The 23,974-nt window shown below is 43.5% G+C and overlaps 1 protein-coding gene across 1 annotated transcript in view; it reads right to left on the reverse strand.

The window, feature by feature from the left end:
- Positions 1-1,910, reverse strand: part of FNIP2 (folliculin interacting protein 2) — a gene marked incomplete at both ends in the record, with an annotated part of 109,087 nt that extends 107,177 nt beyond the window's left edge. The window contains one exon of the mRNA XM_084245319.1: positions 1,804-1,910. Within this exon, the coding sequence (XP_084101445.1) occupies positions 1,804-1,910 (107 nt within the window). The remainder of the gene's footprint in view (positions 1-1,803) is intronic.
- Between the last annotated feature and the right edge of the window lie 22,064 nt (positions 1,911-23,974).

The raw sequence follows: 23,974 nt of genomic DNA on the forward strand, positions 1-23,974 counted from the left end.
GGCACGGTACCGTGATCTTTGTTATACACCAATGGGAACTCAGAACACCACTCAACATGTTCCCACAAAGGGGGAATGAATTTCCCTAATATGGCCAGGGCCTAAATATAGCCATAATTTTTCTGCTCAAAACACACTCAGTTAAACTTGTGGATGGAGGAAATGGTGGTGGGCAACTGGGCAAGAGAGCACAGGAAACACTGGCAGCATGACACCGCTCTCCACCAGCATTAGAAAGGCTTTAAATGTCCTTGACAAGGGCGGCCAAAGTAAAGAGGCCAGTGACACACATGCCCATTTCTTTGCAGGCTCTGTTCCCCGGACCCTGTCTGGATTACTCATTACTCGGGGTGAAAAGAAGAAATTACATACCCTGGGCCTGAAGTAATTCTACCATTCTCAGAAGGAATATGGCATCCCTGGTACTGAAAGCAGCAAAAAAAATACAATACAATTCCCTGCTCACATTGTAAGAATTCAGAAGCCTCAAGGAAACAGGAGAAGCTAACTAGAGGAGTTTAAAGTCCTCACAATTTACCTGCCAAACACCACCACACACCCACACAAACACACACCCCACAAATGTAAATTATTGGTATTTAATGTTCACACACCAGCAGTGAAGGGCTGTGTGTGCTTTACCTGAACGGAGTTCAGGTTCTAAAAGCAAAATCTAGAACTTAAAAGTTAATCCAAAATTTGTTCAAAGTTTCCTGTGAAACTTTTTAAAAGGCTTATAAAACTGTGTCCAGACTTGGTTAATAGTAAACTGGTTTTGCAAAACATTTTAGCCAGAAATGCACCTAGCAGAGTGTTGGGGGGGTGGAAATAGATGCTCACTTAAAAAAAAAATGCTGGGGAAAAAAAGGCTAAGAGTAAATACGTGAACTTTTAGACGAAAGTTTGCTGAAAGGTCATCTTTAAAGCATCTTTTAAAAATTAGCCCTGGAAAGCAGGCTAGCACGGAGATTTAGAGGACTGGACTCTGTAGGGTCCAACTAACTGGGTCTAGTTGTGGATCTTGGGCAAGCTGAGTTCTCTGTGACTGCAAGTCTCCTCATCTGTGAAGTGGGAGTTGCAGCCTCACCGGCTGACGAGAAATAGACGAGAGACATGGACAGCCAGCATCTCAAACCGTGAAGGCTCAGTAAACGCGAGCAATGAGGAGGTCGAATCCCTGCATTACACGCATCAGCTTCGTTCCATTGAAATCTCAGCCATTTCCTAAAAGCACCGAAGCCCCCCTCTGCACACATCATGCGGCAGGAACCTCCCAGGGCTGTGGAAACCGCACACCTCCATTCATGCGCCCGAGAGCCTGCCAGGGAGAGCAAGAAAGGGGTGGGGGGGAGCACGCCTTTTGGGGGCCGCGGCTGCTTCCCAACTTCGAAACGCTGTCGCGCACACAATAGGTGGGAGCTGCCTGGAAATGACAGCTCGCGGCTCCCCGCGCCCGCCCGCAGGGGCGCCCGGGGGCCCCACGGGGCAGGGGTGCCCCCCGATTCTCTGCGAATCCCCGAGTTCCCGGCCCAGCCGGCGCGCGCGGGAGCCGCGCGGCCCACCGGAGAACTTGGGAGGAGGAAGGGCCCAGAGTTGGGGAGCAGGGGAGGGGCGCGGGGCAGGGACCCTCCCGGCCGCCGGGGCTCCCCGCGCCCCATCCGGTCAGGCGCGCCCACGAGGACCGGCCCGAGCCCGGGAGCCGGCGCCCGGCCGCCGCGTCCCGGGCCCCCCCGGCCCCCCTCCCCGGCCCCCGCGCGCCCCCGGCCAACTCCGGCCCCGCGCGCCTCGCCCCGCGCCCCTCACCTGAAGGCGGGTCCCTCCTTGGGCGCCCGGCCCGGGGCCGCCGCCGCCGAGGAGCCGCCGCCGCTGCCCTTTTTGTGGAAGAGCTTCTGGAGCAGGGTCGGGGCCATGGTGCGGCCGCCGCCGCGCGCTCGGCCGGGGCGTCGGGGCCGGGCTCAGCGCGCGGCCGGGGGCGGCGGCCGGGGCGGCGGGGCCATCGCGGCGGCGGCGGCGGGCGGCGCGGGGCGCGCGGGCGGCCGCGGCGGGGGACGAGGCCGCGCTGACAGGTCCCTCCTGCGGGAGGAGCCGCAGCCCCGCGGCGCGCGGCGGCGGCGCGGGAGGAGCGCGGCCGCCCCGGCGGCGGCCATTGGCCCAGCGGCCGCCCGCCCCGGCCCCACGTAACCCGGCGGGAGGCGCGGCCGGCCCGGGGCCCGCTCGGGGCGCCGGGGGGGCGCGCGGGGTGGGGGCGCCGCGCGGCCGGGGCGAGGGCCCGGGGGGCGGCCCGCCGGGGCCGGGCCCGGGGCGGCGGCGCGGGCGGCGGGGAGGCAGAGCCGCGGGACCCATCTTTGTTCTCGGGAGACAAAGCCCCGAACTTGGGCGCCGCGGGGTGCAGGTGCGGGCGGGCCGCCGCCGTGGGGTGGGGGGGTGGGGGGGCGGCCGTGGGGTGGGGGTTGGGGGGCGGCCGGGGCGGCCCCGGCGGGCGGCGGCCCCGGGAAGCGCGCGGCGCCCGGGTGGGGGCAAGTTTCTCCCGCGCGCGCCTGGGATTCCGTGTGATTGATTGATTGATTTGATTTGATCTGCTTGATCGAATCCCTGGCCCCGTGGGGCATCTCGGGCCACCATGCTGGCGTTACATAAAAAGTTACAAGTGAAATGTGAAAACACGCGGGATTCGCCGCCCGGATTTGGAAACTCACGCTGGTGTGGGGGGTGCGGGGGTGGGTGTGTGTTTTAAACAAAGGACGGCTTTCCTGACAGAAATTTTGAATAATCAGCAATCACAATACTCAGATCCCAACGGCAGGTATCATTTAATTGGGGGGAAAGAGGACTTACCCCGTGTGCATTCCCTTCACTACCCAGTTCTGTTAGGGTTCAATATCGGGGCTGTCCTATATCAATTCCACCCACTTGCAGTGAGAAATCCAGCCTCTGATGCAGAAATTTCCAAACAGCCTGTGGCGGTGAAGGACCTTCCCAGACCCCAGGCAGCTTTTTACCTGTGCCCAGGACGCAGGTCTGGGTTTTCTGGTGATGGGTAATAAGGCTCAAGCCAGTAAGATTCCAGCCCGGTTTCTAGCAGCTTCTTTGTGAGCAGTGAGTGAGCTGTACTCACCTGGACTCTTAGATTGCTCAAAGGCCGTCTCTTGGGGCTTCACAAAAGGCAAATAATGTATTTCCATTGATATAAGTACCAAAAAGAATCTCTATTGGGTCATTTTAATTTGTATTCTCATTGCGGGGAGGGGGTCTGAACTTTGTGGAATACCTGCTATGCATGATAATGTGCTGAAATTCCACAAACATGAGAGGAAGGTGGAAATTAAGTTAAATTTTTTCCCCTTCAAATATTTACCATTAAAGTGATGGGTTAGCTGTTCATACCGATGAGCAATCATCCTTTTGCACAATTGCAACCAAACCCTGATTTGCAACTTTTCAAACCCCTCTGTTTTCTGGAAGCATCTACCTGACAGGACTGCCAGTGTTAGCAGCAGCCTCTCTAGTAGGTATTGGCCTCAACTGTTGTGATTTTATTAAAACATGAATTGCGGTGCTTCTACCATGGCCAGCAACAAACTACCCTCCCTTACCTCATCCCAGAACACACCCTTTATTCTCCAAACTAAAATCTACAGACCCGACATGCCGAGTAGTTTTTGTAACTACATATTGCAGAGGAATTTGGCCAATGTCCCTGTTCCTCACCTGGAAGGACTGTCTTGGTTCCAGCCCAATCCAATGTTCGGGATCACCCAAAAGCGACAGCTAAGAGCCTCTTTGGTGGTGCAAGGGGTTAAGTCTCAGCACCATCAAGCAAACAGCAGCCACTGCAGCATGAGTTCGATCCCCTACCAGGGAGCTGACCCACATGGCGTGGCAGACCTCTCTGTCTCACCTGTTGCTCCCCTCAGCAGTGTATTTCAGTGGATCTGCCTGTTCTGCTCCCCACTCTGGCTCTGGTGAATCCTCACACTCCCTGCACCTCTGGCCTGCACCCCAGTTCTTCTATGCAAAAGTAAATCCTTAAAAAAAAAAATTCCACAAAATTAACAGCTAAAAAAAATCGCCAAATCACCCTCAATTTTATTCCTGATGGAGAACACTAAAATGGAGAGTGTGTGTTTAAAACTATTAAGGGCACGACTTCAGTTGGGGGAGAAAAAAAGGAACTGAAATGGTTCCCCTCTCTCCCTTTTCTCCCTTTCTTCCTCTCAGCACCACATTCTTCCTCATTCTGGTTCTGGCCACATCTCTTGCTTTGGAATTTACAAGTGTACAAAAAAATCCTAACCAAAGTTCTAGGAGATCACTTTGGACAGCTACCTCATCCCAGTCGCATCATCTTTCTTCTCAGCTGCCCAAGACTTCTTCAAAAACCTCATCTTTTGCTTGTCATCCATGGGTCATCACCTCACCCCCGAGGCTTGGAGTCGAAATGGGGTCCAGCCCTGGCCGTGTGGCTCCTCTCCCAGGTCCGTTCCACTCATTCACCTCATCCCACTCACTCTGTCTTAGAAAATGCCTCCGCTGGGCTGCAGTGGTGCAGCTGTCGAGAGGAAGAGGAAATAAAACAGTATCTTGAGTGCTTGGAAGAAAGAGAATGACACTAAAATAAGAGTGGGAATTGTCAGGATAGCCTATGCCATTCTGAGTTCTGCTGACAGTTCTCCCCAATTAACTAAGATGTTTTCTGCAAGTTGATTTAAGAGTTCTGCTTTGACACGTGGACACTGGAACCTATTAAAATCCGTTATCCCTTCTTAACAGAACCCCAGCTGTGTTCAGAAGTTCATCGCTCCCTGGTAAATGACGTTGTCCCCCACCACCAGCCTAAGAAGTGCCCCCCTTCCTGCTTACAAGATATTAGTTCTGAAATGAGCATGTGAGGCAAACCTAGCCAAGCAGCTGAGGGAGGAGTGATTCTGGAATAAGTTTCCTCTCTCTTCATAGATAGCTGTAATGAGATGTGGCCTTTGTTTTCCCTTTAAATGCTGCCTGTGCACGTGTAAGGCTACCGCTGTCTTGCTATCAGCCTCAGCATGAAGGCAAGATGGAGAGGTCAGAGCAGACAGGTGAAAGCAAACCATGTCTGTGATAACATCATTGAGCCACAGTTCCTCCACTCCAAGTTGACTTTCAACATGTGGTAAGATAATGTTTCTGCTATCTGAAGCCAAATGCAGTTTAGAAGAGGGGGTTCTGTTTTCTGTCCTCAGTTGCTTGTTATGTGAGACAAATTAAACCCTGCTTGTGTAAACCTGTGTTCACCAATCGATCTGTTATTCACATTTTAAAAGTCATTTTGCAAATCATTTATAAAATAAAGGGACAGTGGAAAAAAATTATATTTTCATGCAAATTTAAACATAGCAAACTAAATTTTTTACTTTATATTTTCTTGCCTAGAAAGGAATATTACCCAAAATGTCCTTTGAATAGAACTTTTTTTTTAAGATTTATTTTTATTTCTGTAAGAACTGGGGTATAGGCCAGAGGTGTGGGAAGGTGAGAGGATTCACCAGAGACAGTAGGGAGCAGAACAGGCAGACGGACCAAAGACACTGCTGAGGGGGGCTGTGGGCGAGGCAGAAGAGGTCTGCTGTGCCATGTGGGTATCTCCCTGGCCTGCAGAGAATCGAACCCGTGCTGCAGAGGCTTTGGATAGCTTCACAGTGCTGCCCTCAACCCGCTGTGCCACCGTGGAAGTCCTGAATACAACAATTGATTGATCAGCATATAAGAACCAGAAACACAATCACCATGCAAACATGAACTCCAGATTTTAAATATATCTCTACTGGTTCTAGTTTATTCCCTTTGCTTTTTTTTTTTGTTGTTGTTGTTTGTTTTTAAATCAACAAAAAGCAATACTTTTGAAAATTTCTATAGCTCATAATTTTGTTAAAGAGAGGTTAGCTATCTTCTTAGCTGCAAAGCATTTTCATTTTTAGATTTATAAACACCAATTCTAATTAGTTCAGCAAATTTTTTCATTTCTATCTCATGCATTTCCTCCTAACTTTGTATACATATTGCCGTTAGCATTTGTTGACTTGCAAATTTTATCAAGTATATTTGATGCAAAAAATCTTTAAAAAAATGACAGACTACAGGGCCTCCCCGGTGGCGCAGGGATTGAGCGCTGGGTTGCGAAGCTGCCCGCAGCCTCTGCAGCACCGGTTTGATCCCCGGCTGCTCCCTGGCCACCAGAGGAGGGTCCCACATGGCACACAGACCTCTCCTGCCGCCCGCTGCTCCCCTCAGCAGTGTACTCCGGTCCTTCTGCCTGCTCTGCTCTCCGCTCTGGCTCTGGTGAATTCTCTCACCCTTCCGCACTTCTGACTGTACCCAGTGCTTGTATAAATAAATAAAAATAAATCTTAAAATAAAAAGTCTTTAAAAAAAAAATGACAGACTACAAACTTGTATTTCTTAGTATGGCTCAGGTTCTTGTCGTGAAATATTGGATAATGAAGTCATTCCTGTTACATGGCTGACTAGATAAGAATACCATGTTTCCTTTTTATCTTCAATATACATTGTTGAATCTTCAATTCTTGAGTTTGAGAGAAATTGTCTAGGATATTATCACTTAAGGGCTCACTGTCTGCTATCTCAGTGGCAAATTCCAGTGTTAACATTAAATCTACATTGCCTTTTTGCATTTATCTCCTGATTTTCCTAATTTTTTTGGAGATTTTATTTATTTTTGCGTAGAATAACTAGGGTGTAGGCCGGGGGTGCAGGGGTGAGAGGATTCAACAGAGACAGAGTGGGGAGCAGAACAGGAGAACTTACTGAAATGCACTGCTAAGGGGAGCAGCAGGAAAGACAGGAGAGGTCTGCTGTGCCATATACGAGTTAGCTCCCTGGCTGGGGGTTGAACTCTGGCCTCTGCAGTATAGCCTATGGGCCTTCAGTGATAGCACTGAGAAAGGCCCCTAATAATTTTGAAGTATTTTCCCCAATTTTCTTGTGTCTGCCAGAATGGGAAGAAAATGAAATTTCTGAAATCTTAATTCTCATCAGTGATTAATAAAAGCTTTAATAAAAAAAAAAAAACTACACAGAAAGTCTCAGGTTTTTTTTTAATACCTTCTTAAAAGATGACATAGTACTTTAGGCAATACAATAAGATAATAGAAGGATAATATAATAGTGATGATTTATTTTCCCACTCAATTGTTCTCTTTTCTTATTAGTCTTATCTTTTCTAGCACAGTTGGGAGTAATTTTTGATTAATGTTGAAATAATTCATAGAATGATAAAATAACAAAATTTTTAAAGTTAGAGGAAATTAAGGTAACTAAACTTTTATGAATGATGAGGATCCAGTGCCCATATGGTAATTGTAAAATAAAATGAGTTTTATTATATATTTTTAAGAAGTACATTTAGTCTGTGGATAAAACAAGACTATAAGAATAAATAAAGTCATGAAATATACATCCTGATATATAGTTAGAACCTCTCAGGAGAAGAAAAATTCAAAAAATCTAAAATAGGATTCCCTGGACTGATAGTGCAAGGGTTAATCCACTGTAAACTGATTCTCTGGTATTTGCAACAGAACTCTATCCAATTGGTAATCTCACCAGAGCGATCAATGACCTCCCCAGTGTTGAAATCAAGGACATTTTTCTGTGTTCTTTGCAACCAATATAATTGACCACTTCCTCCTTTTTGAAGCCCTCATTTTTTGGTACTACAGATTTCTTTAGTTTCAAACAACTACTTTACAAGCTACTCCCTCCTCTCTCCATACTTGAAAATTCAAACTTCCTCGGGGCCTCTCTTGCTCCTCCTCTCCTCATTTGTGTTTCTCTAAATGAACTCATCATTCACAAGGATTTCCCTGCCGTTTGAGTCGATGACACCTAGCCATTTACTCTGATCCTTACTTCTCTTCCAGATTTTTATAACTATCTACTTGATGTGCCCACTTGGATATCTCACCCGCTTTCCACACTGAACTCTTTTGCTATCTTCCCCATCTCCAACCTAGTCATTGATTAATGTTGAAATAACTCCCAATAAGATAATAACAAAAGGTTTAAAGCTAGGGGAAATTAAGATCACCTAACTCTTATAAATCATGAGGGTCCAGACTATTACTGATCCCATTTCCAATCTTTTATAAGCATCTGCCATAGGTATCCTTAAAATGTAAATTGTTTCATGTCACTTCCTTGCTTAAATTAAAAACAGAAAACACTTTTTAGCAGCTTTCCGTTGAGCTTAGTAAAATCGAACATCCTTAGCATGCCTATAAATCTCTATATGACCAGATTCTTCCTCTCCAAACTCATAGCACCCTCGTATTCATTTGATATGCTCCAGCCACCCTGGTATGCTTTCATTTCTTCTACCAGATCTCCTCTGCCAGGAATGCCCCTTGCCATTCCACTACTGCTAGTCTGATTAAATCCTATCTTTAATGTCACAAATTCACTGTCACACTCAATTTCCATTCTTTATTTTTTTTTTAAGATTTTATTTTTATTTATGCATAAAAGAGCTGGGGTACAGGCCAGAGGTGCAGGGGGTGAGAGCATTCACCAGAGATAAGAGTGGGAAACAGAACAGGCAGAGTGACTGAAATACACTGCTGAGGGGAGCAGCAGGCGAGTCAGGAGAGGTCTGCTGTGCCATGTGGGTAGCTCCCTGGCTGGGGATCGAACCTGTGCTGCAGAGGCTGCAGATAGCTTCACAGATTGCGTATTAACCCCTTGCTCCACCAGGGAGGCCCTCAATTTCCATTCTTAACTAAGGACCCTCCCTCCCTCCTGCTTTCTGTTCCAATACACTTTTCTATTCCTTTAACATATGTATACTTTATAATTAACCAACACATAGACATACAATACCTTTGTCTCCCACTAGATGTATATATTCCTTTAGGTCAGGCACTGTCTCTGACTTGTTGACTAATATGCCTAGCACATGGAATCTTCTCAGTTGTAAATTTGTTGAGCAGTGAATGAATGAAGTTCACAGTGCCTACTCCACATAAGAATTCTCACAAAAGAATTTTCTCCATAGTAATCATTAGGTGAGGAAGACTTGTAGAATTTTTGCCATTTACTTACTTTGGGGGAATGAGAGGTCATCGCTGGCCAGTTTTAAGTTCCCACTAGGAAAATGATCATTCATAGGACTCAGATTTTCCTTCCTAGCAGCCTGGCTTTAGCCTTGAAGACCCTTTGCCTGAATACCACCAAATCGTTTATGCACAGAATCCTGCCCGTGGTGTGAGTTTTGTCTTTCTAAATCCCCTAATAGTAGTACTCTCTGCTTTCTTTCTCATCAGCCCCTCACACCACATCTCCTTCCTGAAATAGAACATACTGTATTGGTTAGGATGCCTTTTGCTGCAAGATACACATGGAAGCTCCAGCCCAAAGTAGCTTAAACAATAAGGGGATTTTTTTTTAAAGATTTATGTATTTATTTATACAAGCACTGGGTACAGTCAGAAGCGTGGGAGGGTGAGAGAAATCACCAGAGCCAGAGCGGGGAGCAGAGCAGGCAGACTGACGAAATACACTGCTGAGAGGAGCAGCTGGTGGCAGGAGAGGTCTGCGCGCCATGTGGGACCCTCGCCCGGTGACCGGGGATCGAACCGGCGCTGCAGAGGCTGCGGGCAGCTTCACAACTCAGTGCTCAACTGCTGTGCCACCGGGGAGGCCCAATAAGGGGACATTTTTCCCTTGCAAAACAAAGGACCCAAAGATAGGACAGGGTCCGAGCATGGTCATCAGAGTTCTGCTCTGGGTCTCTGGCTTTCTCCCAGCTCTGCTGTGCCCCTGTGCATCGGCTGCTTCTTTAGGCCTGTGGTAAGACTTGTTATCACAGTTCCTAAAACTATATACAAATGCACAGCAACGTCCAACAGAAGTTGGGGTGGTCCCTTTCCATGTGTTGTATTTTCTCAGAAAATCTGCAGCTTTTAGTCACTGGCAAGGGAAATAGTGTTACTATGTTTGACTTCCACTAATGAGGGTATTCCCGAACACATGGGGAAGGGGTGGACACTAAAACAAAATTGGAGATCTCCCAAAGAGAGCAGGGAAGTAGGGAAAATGGCTCTTGGGTAAACCACCAAGTGAATCTCCATATACATTAATTTATACTTATTTAATTAATTTGTACTTATTTAATGTAGACCATTATAATTTCCCAGAGTGTTTTTCACTTACCCACTCTACCGGCCCGACAGATTATTTCTTAGGCTGAGATAGGACAGAGGAATACAGACTTCTGTATTTCCAGCTCCATGCAGGGGTTCTGTGAGATAACAGGCACCAAATACATGCTGCTGTTTTTGTTTTTTCTTCAACAAATTAACTGTAAAAAAATGTTTGTATGATGTGGTTCACCCTCAGTTTGAAAAATTGCCCACAAGACACTTCCTTCTTCTTCCAAACTTTTTAAAAAGTTTCTTTTTTGATAACCCAGTCCCAAATCCTGCCAAAGCATGCTCATCTTCAGTCTTTGTTCTATCTTGAATTCTGTACTACCTACAATTAAACCAACTCATATGGAGAAAAAATAATAATAACTATATGGCAGAGATGCTGAAAAATTGGGTAAAATTAACAACGGATAGGTGGGGAACCAAATAAATTTACAAAATGAGGCAATATTAACCTTTGAAAAAAGGAAAATTTGTAAAGAAAAGCGGTGGTTATAATGCATTCTCTGGCTTGTTGAGCAGTATTTATATAAGTCTCAATAACATAATGTTGTATTTATATAGTCTCAATAACATAATGTTGATGATTGCGTTAATGAAAATTTATACATAACTCTATTGGGGAGTGGGAGGAACATAGAGTTGGGTAGGAGAGCGATAGTCCACTATTCACTCATAACGACAGGAAGGCAACAGACAAGGATTAAAATTGGCAAATCAAGAAATATTGACCTGAGCACACGATTTTCACAGATATGGAGGAAAATATCAGTGACACCAGCTAGAAATGTTGACGGTGGTAATCTTATGGTGCGACTAGGTGTACAGGAGATTGGGGCAGGATACTCTTGTTTTTTATTATGAAGCCTTTAGAACTATTTTTAACATGACGCACATGAATGATAGTGTGTGTGAATGTGTGTGTGAACGTGTGTATTTTCTTTTGATAAAAAATAAAGTTTATTTTTAAATAGTCTCATACCTGTGGATATAAAAAGTCCCATTTCTGGGCCTGATCCTGTGAGATTCCAATCCAGTAAGACTGTGATTGGAGTCAGGAATCTGAACTTTTGACTGGAACATCAAAAAATGTGGATGCAGATGGTTCATGGATAATACTTTGAGAAACATCATTCAGAAGACCTGAAATTACATACAAAGTACTATAAGAATGTGCAGCTCTTTGGAAAGAGTACATAACTTTCAGATTATCTTTGATGCCCCGAAGCTCAGAATAGTTTTAAAAATCGCTGTTCTACCTTCCTTCCTTCCAGGACTAGTTGAGATTTCATTAAAAATTTAAGGCCAAAAGTAGAGCTAATTATTGTTGTAGTGAGTTAAATACACTTTATAAAATTCATTAATCATATAGAACAGAAAGCAGTGGCTGAATTTTCAGTCCAGTGCTTTGTACATTACTAAGGTGCACTCCCGTGCAATATTACTACAGTGTTTGGATATCAATCTAGTGACTTAAAAAAGTTAATGTGACTCCACTGGCAACTACTGAGCTAGGAAGAGCCAATGCCACTTACCAGTGATGTTGACTGAGCCTATTAAATTTCATTCCATTAAAAAAAAGTTCATATGTGTTAATTCAATACTATGTTTATTGATATAATAATGCCACATAAATAGTGCCAGAGCACAACTAGAAATTTTAATGTAGGTATTTTGAAAAACTTATACTTTTATTCAGCAGTTTAATAATTTAATAGTGTAGGCTAGATTTCTCAAGCCTATTAAACCTTTTAAAAGTTGTTTCTGGGGCCTCCCCTGGAGGCGCAGCAGTTGAGTGCTGGGCTGTGAAGCTGCCATCCAGTCTCTGCAGCGTCGGTTCGATCCCCGGCCGCCGGCAAGGGTCCCACATGGCGCGCAGACCTCTCCTGCCGCCCGCTGCTCCCCTCAGCAGTGTACTTCATCAGTCTGCCTGCTCTGCTCCCTGCTTTGGTGAATTCTCTCACCCTCCCACGCTTCTGACTGTACCCTGTGCTTGTATAAATAAATAAATAAATCTTTAAAAAAAAAAGTTGTTTCTGTCTTCAAAAAAATTACAGGAGTTCATGAGATATTACAGGAGTTCAAAAAAACATTACAGGAGTTCATATCTGATATTCTTAGTACACCATTTAACAAAAAATAGAACTTGGGGGTCTCTCTGGTGGCCTAGGTGTTAAAATCTCAGCAATATGGCCTGAGTTTGATCCCTGGCCAGGGAGCTAACCCGCATATGGCACAGCAGACCTCTGCTGTCTTGCCCACTACTCCCCGCGGCACTGTATTTCAGTAAACCATTTGTTCTGCTCCCCACTCTGTCTCTGGAGAATCCTCTCACCCCCGGCAACCTGCACCTCTGTCCTACACTCTGGTTCTTCTATGTGCAACAAACAAACAAAAACAGACCCTAAATCTAAGCATTTCCTTATATCATTGAGCCCTGGCAACAGCCCTAATGATGAGAAAACTGATATGCAAATATAATAAACAGCTGAGCAGTAACTGTAGCCATTAGTGGCACCAGAATCCATCCAATGGGCACATTTTAACTATTATACTATATGCCAACAAGGAAGATTATTGCAGAACAGTCCCATAAATAATTATGTCAATACATATGGTCTTATTTTATATATATATATAATAAATATATTTTAAAGGATGAATTTTTAAAGGCAAATAAATATCACTTCCAAAAATGTTTTTTTCCTCCCACAAAATGATTGTCAGCCAATATTTTGTAAGACCCTCATGCTTCAGGGAACAAGTTTCATGAAATTAAGACCTAAGGAATGGTGTGAAATTTCCTTTTCTGTTGTTCTTTCTTGGCTGTGTTCCCCTCTAAGTCCCTTGTAAATGTACCTGTCCCCCTGGGCTTCTTCTCTTTCAAGACTTAGTAAGGAGACACCTTCATACAACCCTCTAGTTACCAAAGTGCTTAACAAGCCTGCACTTCCCCTTCCTCTTGCCCCCACTTGAATGCTTATTCTTTTTTTTAATTTTAATTTTACTTTTATATTCCCCATACAATTGCAACCCCCTTATTTTGACCCCAATCCCTCCTTTCCCCGACCCCCAGCCCCCATAGAGTGTCTCTGGTTCATAGTTGTTTGTTGATTTTGATTTTTACTTTCTTATAATTATTCTTTTTCCTGGTCTCTTATTTAAGTTTTCTAGATCCCTGCTATGAGTGAGACCATCCGGTATTTTTCTTTTTCTTTCTGGCTTATTTCGCTGAGCATGATCCCTTCTAGCGCCATCCATGTTGCTGCAAATTGCATGTGTTTACCTTTTTTGAATGCTGAGTAATATTTCACGGTGTGTATGTACCACATCTTCTTGATCCAGTCATCTATTTTTGGGCATTTGGGTTGTTTCCAAAGCTTAGCTATTGTAAACAGTGCTGCTATAAACATAGGGGTGCAGGTGCTCTTTGGAATTGATGTTTCTGTGTCTTTGGGTAAATACCTAGGAGTGGAATTGCTGGATCATATAGAAGCTCTATGTTTAGTAGGTCAAGAAATCTCCACACAGCTCTCCATAGTGGTTGGACCAGTTTGCACTCCCACCAACAGTGCAGGAGAGTTCCTTTTTCTCCACATCCTCGCCAACATTTGTTGTTGCTAGTTTTTTTAATATGTGCCATTCTCACTGGTGTAAGATGGTATCTCATGGTAGTTTTGATTTGCATTTCCCTGATTACAAGTGATGTTGAACATTTTTTCATATGCCTGTTGGCCATTTGCATTTCCTCTTCAGAGAAGTTTCTTTTTAGCTCTTCTGCCCATTTTTTGACTGGATTATTTTCTTTGTTTTTGTTGAGTTTCATCAGCTCTTTGTAGATTTTTGTGATCAGTCCTTTATCATTAGCGTTGTGTGCAAAAATGTTGAATGCTTATTCTTTGAGCTACATTTCTTAAGTTATTTCTAATCATGATATAAATGGCACTTAAATACTGTTAATGAACACTTTACTTTTTGAAGGAAAAACTTATTAACCATTTTATATCGCTTAAAAAAAAATCAAATGAAATCCTAATGTCCCAACAATTTGACACTTTTTTTTACTAAGGTTCACGCCTATTCAAATGTATGTTACCATGCCCAGTCCACCGGAGATTTTGCATCGTTCTTTGATGTTCTTGAAGTAATATTTTTAGTCCACTTCTCCTATGTAATTTTATCTGAATGTAAACCAATTTTTGTACTTGAAAATCTTTGATTAGTTAATCATACTCAGTAAAAATATGTTTATAAATTTCTACTGATTTATTTCCTGGATTAATAAAGCTTTAATCATTAAATAGTCTATCATTTAAATTGTTCACTATATCATTAGTTATATTTTCAATATAACATAATTTTGTAATTAAAAAAAATTTTAAAGATTTTATTTATTTATATAAGCACTGGGTACAGTCAGAAGCGTGGGAGGGTAAGAGAATTCACCAGAGCCAGAGCGGGGAGCAGAGCAGGCAGAAGGACCAAAGTACACTGCTGAGGGGAGCAGCGGGTGGCAGGAGAGGTCTGCGCGCCATGTGGGACCCTCGCCGGTGGCTGGGGATTGAACCTGCGCTGCAGAGGCTACAGGCAGCTTCGCAGCCCAGGGCTCAACCGCTGAACCACCCGTGCCAAGGTTTTAAAATTTGGGCATGGGATATTTAGATTTTAGATTAATTTTAGATTTTAGATTAATTTTAGATTAATACAGGCATTTAATACTGTTCCAGTATTGAGTCTTCTCATTGACGAACTCAGTATGTCTCCATTTATTCAAATCTCTTTCGTGTCCCACAATGAAGTTTTACAGTTTTCTTTTTATGGGTTTCACATATTTCTTTTTGAATTTAAGATAACATACATTTGACCAATATAAAGATACATATTTTTCATTCTCTTCTCTCTTTTTCTCTTGTCACTCCAAATAGATTGGGAATGAATTACCCCACAATCTTGTAAGCGCCTAGGATAAAGCTAGGCTAGAATTGTCGCTAGAGAGAGAAATACTTGTTGAATGAATAAATGAATGAAAGGATTGATTCATAAACTAGAAATGCAACAGGAAGAATCTGGGGAAGATGCCAGGAAAAGTCTCAAAAGATTTGTCATTCCTTAAAAATGGATGATAAATTGTGACTTGGTATCACCATATGACAGATTTGACAAGCTGTTAGATTTTTTTTAAATTAAAAAGACAAAATGACCTGGATATAACACAAATTCTTCCAATGTGGATTCACTTAGAGTTCCAGAGGAGATAAATATATACTTCTGATTTCTTCACACTTTGGGGGGGGGGGACCAAAGTTTTTCTACCTGTGAAATTTTCTAAAACACTTTGAGAATCAAGGATAATTAAAAACTTCTTTTATAAAGGATGCCTGCTACCTAAATGCCACAGATTTTTTTTTTTTGAGGGGAGAAAGCAAGAATTTTTATTAATCAACTGTGATTGCTTCTAGCTCTCATTCTGAAAAGGGGTTTTCATTTCCAATTCAGTGATATGGTCAGCAGTATCAACAGCAATAACTATACCCATACAGGGACCACTGAGCCCAGTGATGGCGCTGGAGAAAGATGTGTACCGTCCAGGTGGCTCTGGTAACAGTTTTGGGGTGGCAGGAGGGGTGTGGTCTGGGCTTCTTATTTGTCTCTGCTCTGCTGATTCTCTGCATCTATGCTGCTGGTCCTGCACAGATACACATTTTCTTGTAATTTTCTGATTTCAATTCTTTTTTTTTTAATAATAAATTTTATTTTTATATTCCCTATACAATTGCAACCCCCCTATTTTGACCCCAATCTCTCCCCTCCCGCCCTCTACCCTCCATAGAGTGTCTCTGGTTCAGAGTTTTTTGTTGATTTTGATTTTCACTTTCTTATAGTTATTCTTTTTCCTGGTCCCTTATTTAAGTTTTCTAGATTCCTGCTATGAGTGAGACCATCCTGTATTTTTGTTTTTCTTTCTGGCTTATTTCGCCGAGCATGATCCCTTCCAGCGCCATCCATGTTGCTGCAAATTGCATGTGTTTATCTTTTTTGAATGCTGAGTAATATTCCATGGTGTATATGTACCACATCTTCTTGATCCAGTCATCTATTTTTGGGCATTTGGGTTGTTTCCAAAGCTTAGCTATTGTAAACAGTGCTGCTATAAACATAGGGGTGCAGGTGCTCTTTGGAATTGATGTTTCTGTGTCCTTTGGGTAAATACCTAGGAGTGGAATTGCTGGATCATATGGAAGCTCTATGTTTAGTAGGTCCAGAAATCTCCACACAGCTCTCCATAGTGGTTTGCTGCAGGAGGTCTTGTTGCCCCAGCCAGATAGGATACTGACAAGCAGCTAAGAGAAAGGGCCTCACACCGTGGGGCTGAAGATCTGACATCCCTTTGCTTTTTGTTCATGGACATAGAGAAAAATTTATTAGAAAGTATATTAGGCAATAAATTATATGTATTAGTATACTGTAAGTAAATAGCATGAAAAATTGTCTGTTTAGAAATTAGTTGTTGGGCAGTTTGGCCCACTTGACAATGGAAAATGGTTTGTTGTGCATGCCTGACAAGCAATTCAGCACAACAATTGTAGTAGGTCCTTTTATTTTGTTTTTTTTTTTGAAGTTTTTTGGGAAAGTTTTTAATATGAAACTATTTGAGTTAAGGAATTTCTAGGTAGAAAAAGTTTTGATAGCTGAACTGCAGCTGGTCTCCGGCTGAAGGTCATGTGAATAGAATAGTCCTTTGATGCTTAGGCTTTAGCTGATAGGGATACACTGGTGGTTATTTACTGTTTTAAATAATTGTCTAAATGAAAAAATAAGTAACTTTAATGTTAGGTCTGGTTTATTATTTATTAACCTTGAAAGCTGCCGTCTAGCTGAGACCTGTAGGGGCCAGTAGTCTATGGGAAACATAATATACTAATTGTTTTTGCTTTACACATGATAATGTATTTTCTTATTATTATTACTAATAATAAATAAAAAAAGACCTGCTGAGTCTCTCGGCAGAAGATACTAGCACCTCACCAAGTGTCAGTGTCTCCTCATTCTACCTCATCCCCTTCCCCTCAGCCCTTAAGTTTCAGCCCTTTCGTTTTCGCCGACGCTGTCTCATCCTTTCAGGAACCCCTGGCACGACGTTTTGCCTCCGGCAGTGGTTGAACCAGTTTGCACTCCCACCAACAGTGCAGGAGAGTTCCTTTTTCTCCACACCCTCGCCAACATTTGTTGTTGCTAGTTTTTTTAATATGTGCCATTCTCACTGGTGTGCGATGGTATCTCATGGTAGTTTTGATTTGCTAAATGCCACAGATTTAATGGGTCTTTTAAATAAGAAATGTGCTAACCCAAAGACGTACTGATATTTGGGGCGGTGAGAGGATTTTTAAATGGAGTTCCTCACCACACCTTATCTATTGCTTCATCCCCTCACATTTGGTCTGTAGTCAAAGAAGAACATTATAGGGCCTCTCCTGGTGGCGCAGTGGTTGAGCCCTGGGCTGCGAAGCTGCCCACGGCCTCTGCAGCACCGATTTGATCCCCGGCCACAGTTGAGGGTTCCACATGGCGCACAGACCTCTCCCACCACCCACTGCTCCCCTCAGCAGTGTACTTCATCAGTCTGCCTGTTCTGTTCCCCGCTCTGGCTCTGGTGAATTCTCTTACCCTCCCACGCTTCTGACTATATAGCCAATGCTTGTATAAATAAATCTCTCCCTGCCAAGGAGGTCAGCAGTCACTACTGTAGACTAAGGAAAGGGCTCAGAGCCTCTGTCACTTTGTGTCTGCATGGTTGAAGGGGAATTTTTTTAGACACTAGAGAGGTCGCACTGGCAGAGGGCAGGCCTCTCAGCTGTGCAGTCAACAGACTGAAAGTGGAAGAAGACTTCTCAGGCAGCAAGAATTCAACCTGACAGGAATTTTTCTCCTGAGGTGAGACTCCAGCCACACTGTGATGAACAGAGTTGGTGGGGGCAGAGGGAACAGCTGACTTATCGCTGCCCTTCCTGCAGACTTCCCTGTTACTTTGTGGTCCCAAAGTGAGGCTGGAGAGGAACCATCAAAAACCTCAGAAGACTTAACCCAGAAGCCTGAGGAAAGCTCTGCCTTTTTTCAAGAGAGAGAAGTGCTTTACACATGGCAGCCACTTTTTCAGACTGCTGAAATGCAACCCAAGCCCCACCCTCCACCCCCAGCCTTGTCTCACCTTTGTGTGCAGTGGCAGGAGCAAAGATGTGGCTTCAGAATTTCTGGGAAAACTCCTTCCTACCCTCACAACACTCATAGCCTGTGCCAAGATATCTACCTTGAAACCTTGAAGATTAATCACATTATCCCTTTATCCCTGTTTCCATCCACACTACAAGAAGCCAGGTCACCCTCCCCTCCCTTCCGCCAATCCCCGTAGGCTCTTAATCTCATTCTCTTCCCTTCCCTCCCCTCTCGCCAGCTCTCAGTGCTCATCCGCTTGTTCACTGATCTGGCTGGTCTGTTGGTGGTGAAATCCCCACACACTCAGTCTACTCTGTGACGATCCCTTCACTGTCTCACTTCAACTGAAACCTGACTCTCCCCAAAGGGACCACCACCTTCTCTGTGGCCCTCTCTCTAGTGGTGGCCTTTATCTCCATCACATGGGCCTGGAGTGAGGGTCCTTTTTGTCTTAACTGCCACTTTCAAACTCCTCCTTCCTCAGAAGCCCCAGCTTGGGAGTAATTTCAATATCAACGGTGTTAGCTTTCGAATATCCTGACCCCCGTTTCCTTGACTTCCCTCTCCCTGTGATTTTGCCTTCCACTCAGTGTCACTCACTCACTCTGAATCATACTGCAGACGTTGACATCATAATAGCAACATCTTCATATTCTTGGTGGCCAGCATCCCGCCAGAGCCACCACTACTCCCTCAGAACCCTGATGCCGACGGTCCATGCCCATCACTGAGATCTCCGGTCCCTGGACTCTGCCCCCTGCTCAGATCCCTTCCTTCCTCCTTTTGTGGCATACACATCCTTGGTCATTTTTATACTCACTTCCTGACAGAGTTTTTTTCTCGTTGTCTGCTAAAATTTACCCCCCTCTCTTCCAAAATGCTAGAATTGTAAAGAAGCACGTAGCTGAATCTATGCACTACATTCCCCAGGCTCCTTGCACTTAAAGGTGCCAGAGGACAAAACTTTGTTAATGGAATACCACGCTATGTGATGTGTGGCGGTGGCAGTCAAGGCTCTTAAAACAAGGGCCAAACTTCCTCCCCGTGCTTTCTTTCCACCTTTGAGAAATGCTCAAAGATGTGCCTGCTACCCAGTTTCTTTGAATCAGATGAAATAAAATCTCTAGGTCATGGAAGAGAAATAAGATGGAAGGCCCCTCAGTCCCTAAGGCTGAGGCCCTGTGACCTGCAATGGTTACTTTGGCCTGTTGCTTGAAATAGAAATAAAATCTGCTTTAAATTGCAGAATTAATGTTGGGTTGCTTTGTTCCAGCAACTGAGCTGTATTCTAAATAATACAATTCTCAACCCCCTGCTGTTCTTTCTTCCTAATAACCACCTGGCAAAACAACCTGGTGAAAGCACCACCTTGGTCTCACCTGCACTCATTCATAGAATCGTGCTAGAGGAAAACTGCTGCAGATTGCTCTTGTACTACAATAAATCCTTGGCCACTGAATTCTAGTTGGGTTTTTTTTTTTTAAGGTTTATTTATTTATTTATTTATTTATTTATTTATTTATTTATTTATTTATTTATACAAGCACTGGGTATAGTCAGAAGCGCGGGAGGGGAAGAAAATTCACCAGAGCCAGAGTGGGGAGCAGAACAGGCAGATTGAGGAAGTACACTGCACCAGGGGAGCAGCAGGCGTGGCAGGAGAGGTCTGTCACGCCATGTGGGACCATCACCGGCAGCTGGGGATCAAACATGCGCTGCAGAGGCTGCAGGCAGCTTCGCAGCCCAGGGCTCAACTGCTGGACCACCGGGGAGTCCCCCTAGTTGGGCTTTAATGACAACTGGCAATTATACCACAACTCCCTGGTACCTGCATCCTTCTAGACAAATTAACTATTCTACTCCTTCCTCAAACCTCCAACACTTTGCCCCTCATTTTATACTAAGTGAAAAGCCTGCATTCTGATGGGAGAATTGAAGGCCTTGAAAGAAAGTTTCAACATGTTCCAGTCTCATTATTTCCCTCCCTCTCCTCTCATGTCCCTACCCATCTTCTATCTTGCCTTTCCTCCCTATATTGTGGATAAATGGGTGAGACTCTCATTTAAGGGAAACAAGTCTACATTTGCACCAGGTCTCATCCCTTCTTGCCTAGTCAGACTTTGCCCCAGTGATTCTCCCTTCTTCCCTGTATTGTCACATTTTTCTTCTTTCCAGGGCATAAAAATATGCTTTCATTTGTCCCTCTTTCAAGCTTCCTTCCCTTCCAATTGTCTTGTCATCTCTCTGTTTGTGGCAAAAGAGTCTGAAAGAGGTATCTATATTTTTTGAATTTAGATCTTGTGGTCTTATTTTCTCTTTAAAAATTATTTCGAGGGCCTCCCTGGTGGCGCTAGGGTTAAAGACAGCGCTATCAAGCTATCACCAGCCACAGCAGTACGAGTTCGATCCCGATCCCCTCGCAGGGAGCAACCCACATGGCCCAGCAGACTTCTCCTGCCTCATCTGTTGCTCCCCTCAGCAGTGTATTTCAGTAGATCTGTCTCTTCTGCTCCCCACTCTCTCTGGTGAATCTCCTCACCCCTGCACCTCTGGCTTACACCCTAGTTCTTATATGCATAAATAAATAAATCTTTAAAAAAATTATTTTTGGGCCTCCCCTGGTGGCGCAGCGGTTGAGCGCTGGGTTGCGAGGCTGCCCGCAGCCTATGCAGCACCAGTTGGATCCCCGGCCACTGGCGAGAGTCCCACAAAGAAAAAAAAAAAATTATTTTTAAGAAGTTTAAGCATACACAAAGGTAGGTAGTATAATGAACTATCATATGTCTTTACTGACTGCTAACAGTTATAACTATTTTGTCCACCTATTATAGCCACTCTCCTTCCCTTAGTCTTCTGGAGTGCTTAAAAGTAAACCCTTGACATCTCCTCTCACCTGTAGACACTCCATTACACACCTCTCAGAAATAACGACCGTAAAATATGCCATCACACCACCGGTGTCATAGTCAACAAATCTAAATATACAATGAGGGTTTAAATGTCCTAGGTATCCTCAAAAATATCTTTTTATGATAGATTTGCCCAAACTAGGCTCTAAATACATTGCATTCATCCCTTAAGTCTTTTTTTTTCTTCTTTAGCATTTTCTCTCTCTCTCTGTTTTTTTCCCCATGCCATTTATGTGTGTGTGTGTGTGTGTTTTTTTTTAAGGTCTTTTTTTTTTTTTCTATAGAAGGTTTCCCCTTCTGGACCTGGCTGTTTGCATCCTCATGTCCCCTCACTCCTGTAATTCCTGTACATTGTAGTTACAGAGAGGCTGGATTCCTTGGTCTCTTGAATCCATTCCAATCACACTTTCAGCCCTACCGCTGCTCTAAAACTGTGTGTTACCAAGTTCATTAGGGACCTACCACACCACATCAGGGGCCCATTCTCAGCAATCCTCCTTCTGGACCCATCAGCATTGTTGGAAACGGTCAGTTCTCAGTGCATTTCCCGTGTTTGCCTCACAGGACACCACACGCTCATGGATTCACTTTTATCTCACTTGTTGCTCCTTTGCAGCCTCCTCTGTTCTCTCTCTCTCTCACTTCTAAATGTCAGAGTGCTGTGGGGTTACTATTTGTTACTCTTTTCAACCTGTACTAATTCGACTGGTGATCTCATCCAGTCCTTTGGTTTTAATTGCCATATTTATATGTGCTGACTTCCTAATTTATCATTTCAGCTGGGAGATCTTCCCAGAAATCTGAATTCACATATCAACATTTTGATATATGCATTTGAATGTCTAATAAGCATCTCAACTTGATCAGGACCATAATTTGACACCTGACCTCCTTCCAAATCTGCTCCTCTCTCAGATTTCATCTCAGTTGATGGCAATGCCATCCTTCCAGTTCTTCAGGTTAAAAAAAAAAAATCCTTTAATCATTCTAGATTCTTTGTTTCTATCCCACATAGAATTTATCGGTAAATCCAGGTGACTCCCTTCAGGTGACTCCACTTTCAAAATATACCCACAGTCTGGTCATTTATCACCACGTCTACTGTTGTCATCTTGATTCAATCCGTTGTCCTCTCTTGCCTCATTCCAGTCTCCCAATTGCTCTCTGACCCATTCTTTTGTTCTTATCTCAGGGAGCTAGAGCTATCTTATAAAAATATAGGTCACTCCTCTGCTCAAATATTGTAGTGTTTTCCCCATTGGAGTCAAAGCTGAAGTCTTTAAAATGACCTGTAAGTTCCCACATGTCCTGCTCCAATTATTTTCTGACATGTCTCTCAACATTCTCCCAGCTCATTTACTCTGCTCCAGCCACACTGGCCCTCTGTTCTTTCTATCACATGCCTGATCTAAGCTTAGCAGTAAGTGTTAGACATTGAATGTTCTTCTTACTATATCATTGAAGCTAATTCCCTTTTTGTCTTTTTAGTGAGTTATTTTCCTGTTCGACCTTTGAAAATGACATTCTCCTAGGAGTAGAATTGATGGATCAAAGAGCATTTGTGTTTTGCTAAATACTAAAATGTTACCAAATTACTTTCACTAATAATGTATGAGCTTTCCCATAGTCTAACCAACTGAGGCTATTAACAATTTTCAATTTTTTCATAATTAACATGTGGCTTTGATCTGAATTTCTCTTCTGAGGAACATCCATTTAAAAGCCATTTGTATTAATATTTCTGAAAACCGTAAGTTCACTTCGCTACTTACTTTTCTAAGATGTTGGTGTTTTTCTTATTATCTGCAGAAGTTCTTTGTACAATTTAGAAACGAGTACTTGGTATGCAGTATGAGTTAGAATAAAGTTATTCAAGTTTGTCATTTGTCTTTGACTTTATGATGGATTTTCCTCTGCAAAATTTTTAAAAGGTGGAAGTCTCATTCACTCTGAGGCCTCTTCCATCTCAGATAACTTATTTTCTTATTTTTTCACATTTAAATCTTTTCTCCATCTGGAGTTCATCTGGTACAGGATGGGACATATATTTCCAACTTTATGGTTTTGGACACCCATTTGTTCCCGCATTCACTGGATGTCCCATGTTTTTTCCACTGACATGAAATACCACCAGGAGATTCCTAGGTGGGCTTTAATGGTGGTTAAGTTTAGGTTGATGTAAGAGTGTTTTCTTTTTGTGAATCCCTTCCTGGCAGGTAGAGGCCTCAAACATGTTATGGAGAGCTGCAAACAAGCCAAACCTGTAACATGCTGAAGGTCACACCCAGCAAATGCATGTACAATGTCATCAAATTGTAGCTTGAAGTGTTGCGAGCACGTGATTCTTACATAGTTAGTTTCTCCACCTCACACATTCTTTCCAATAATGGCAAAGGGACAGAGAACAGTCATATGGTTTTTGTTTGTTTGTTTTGCAGACTTACTCCATCAACATGTAAGGAAGGCCAGAAGCAAATATTTGCCAACCACTTTGAATTATGGGGAAGAAGAGGGCTATCGTAATCCTCATGTTATCTCTTAGATTTCAAGCATATTATTGTGACATCAGCATTCTAGGCTCAATGAATTATTTCACTGACTATAAACTCATCCATCTGTCTAACTAGCTGAGAAACCAGGCCACTAGGTATGTAT

Source organism: Talpa europaea (genome assembly GCF_964194135.1).
Source record: "Talpa europaea genome assembly, chromosome: 10".
Lineage (NCBI taxonomy): Eukaryota > Metazoa > Chordata > Mammalia > Eulipotyphla > Talpidae > Talpa > Talpa europaea.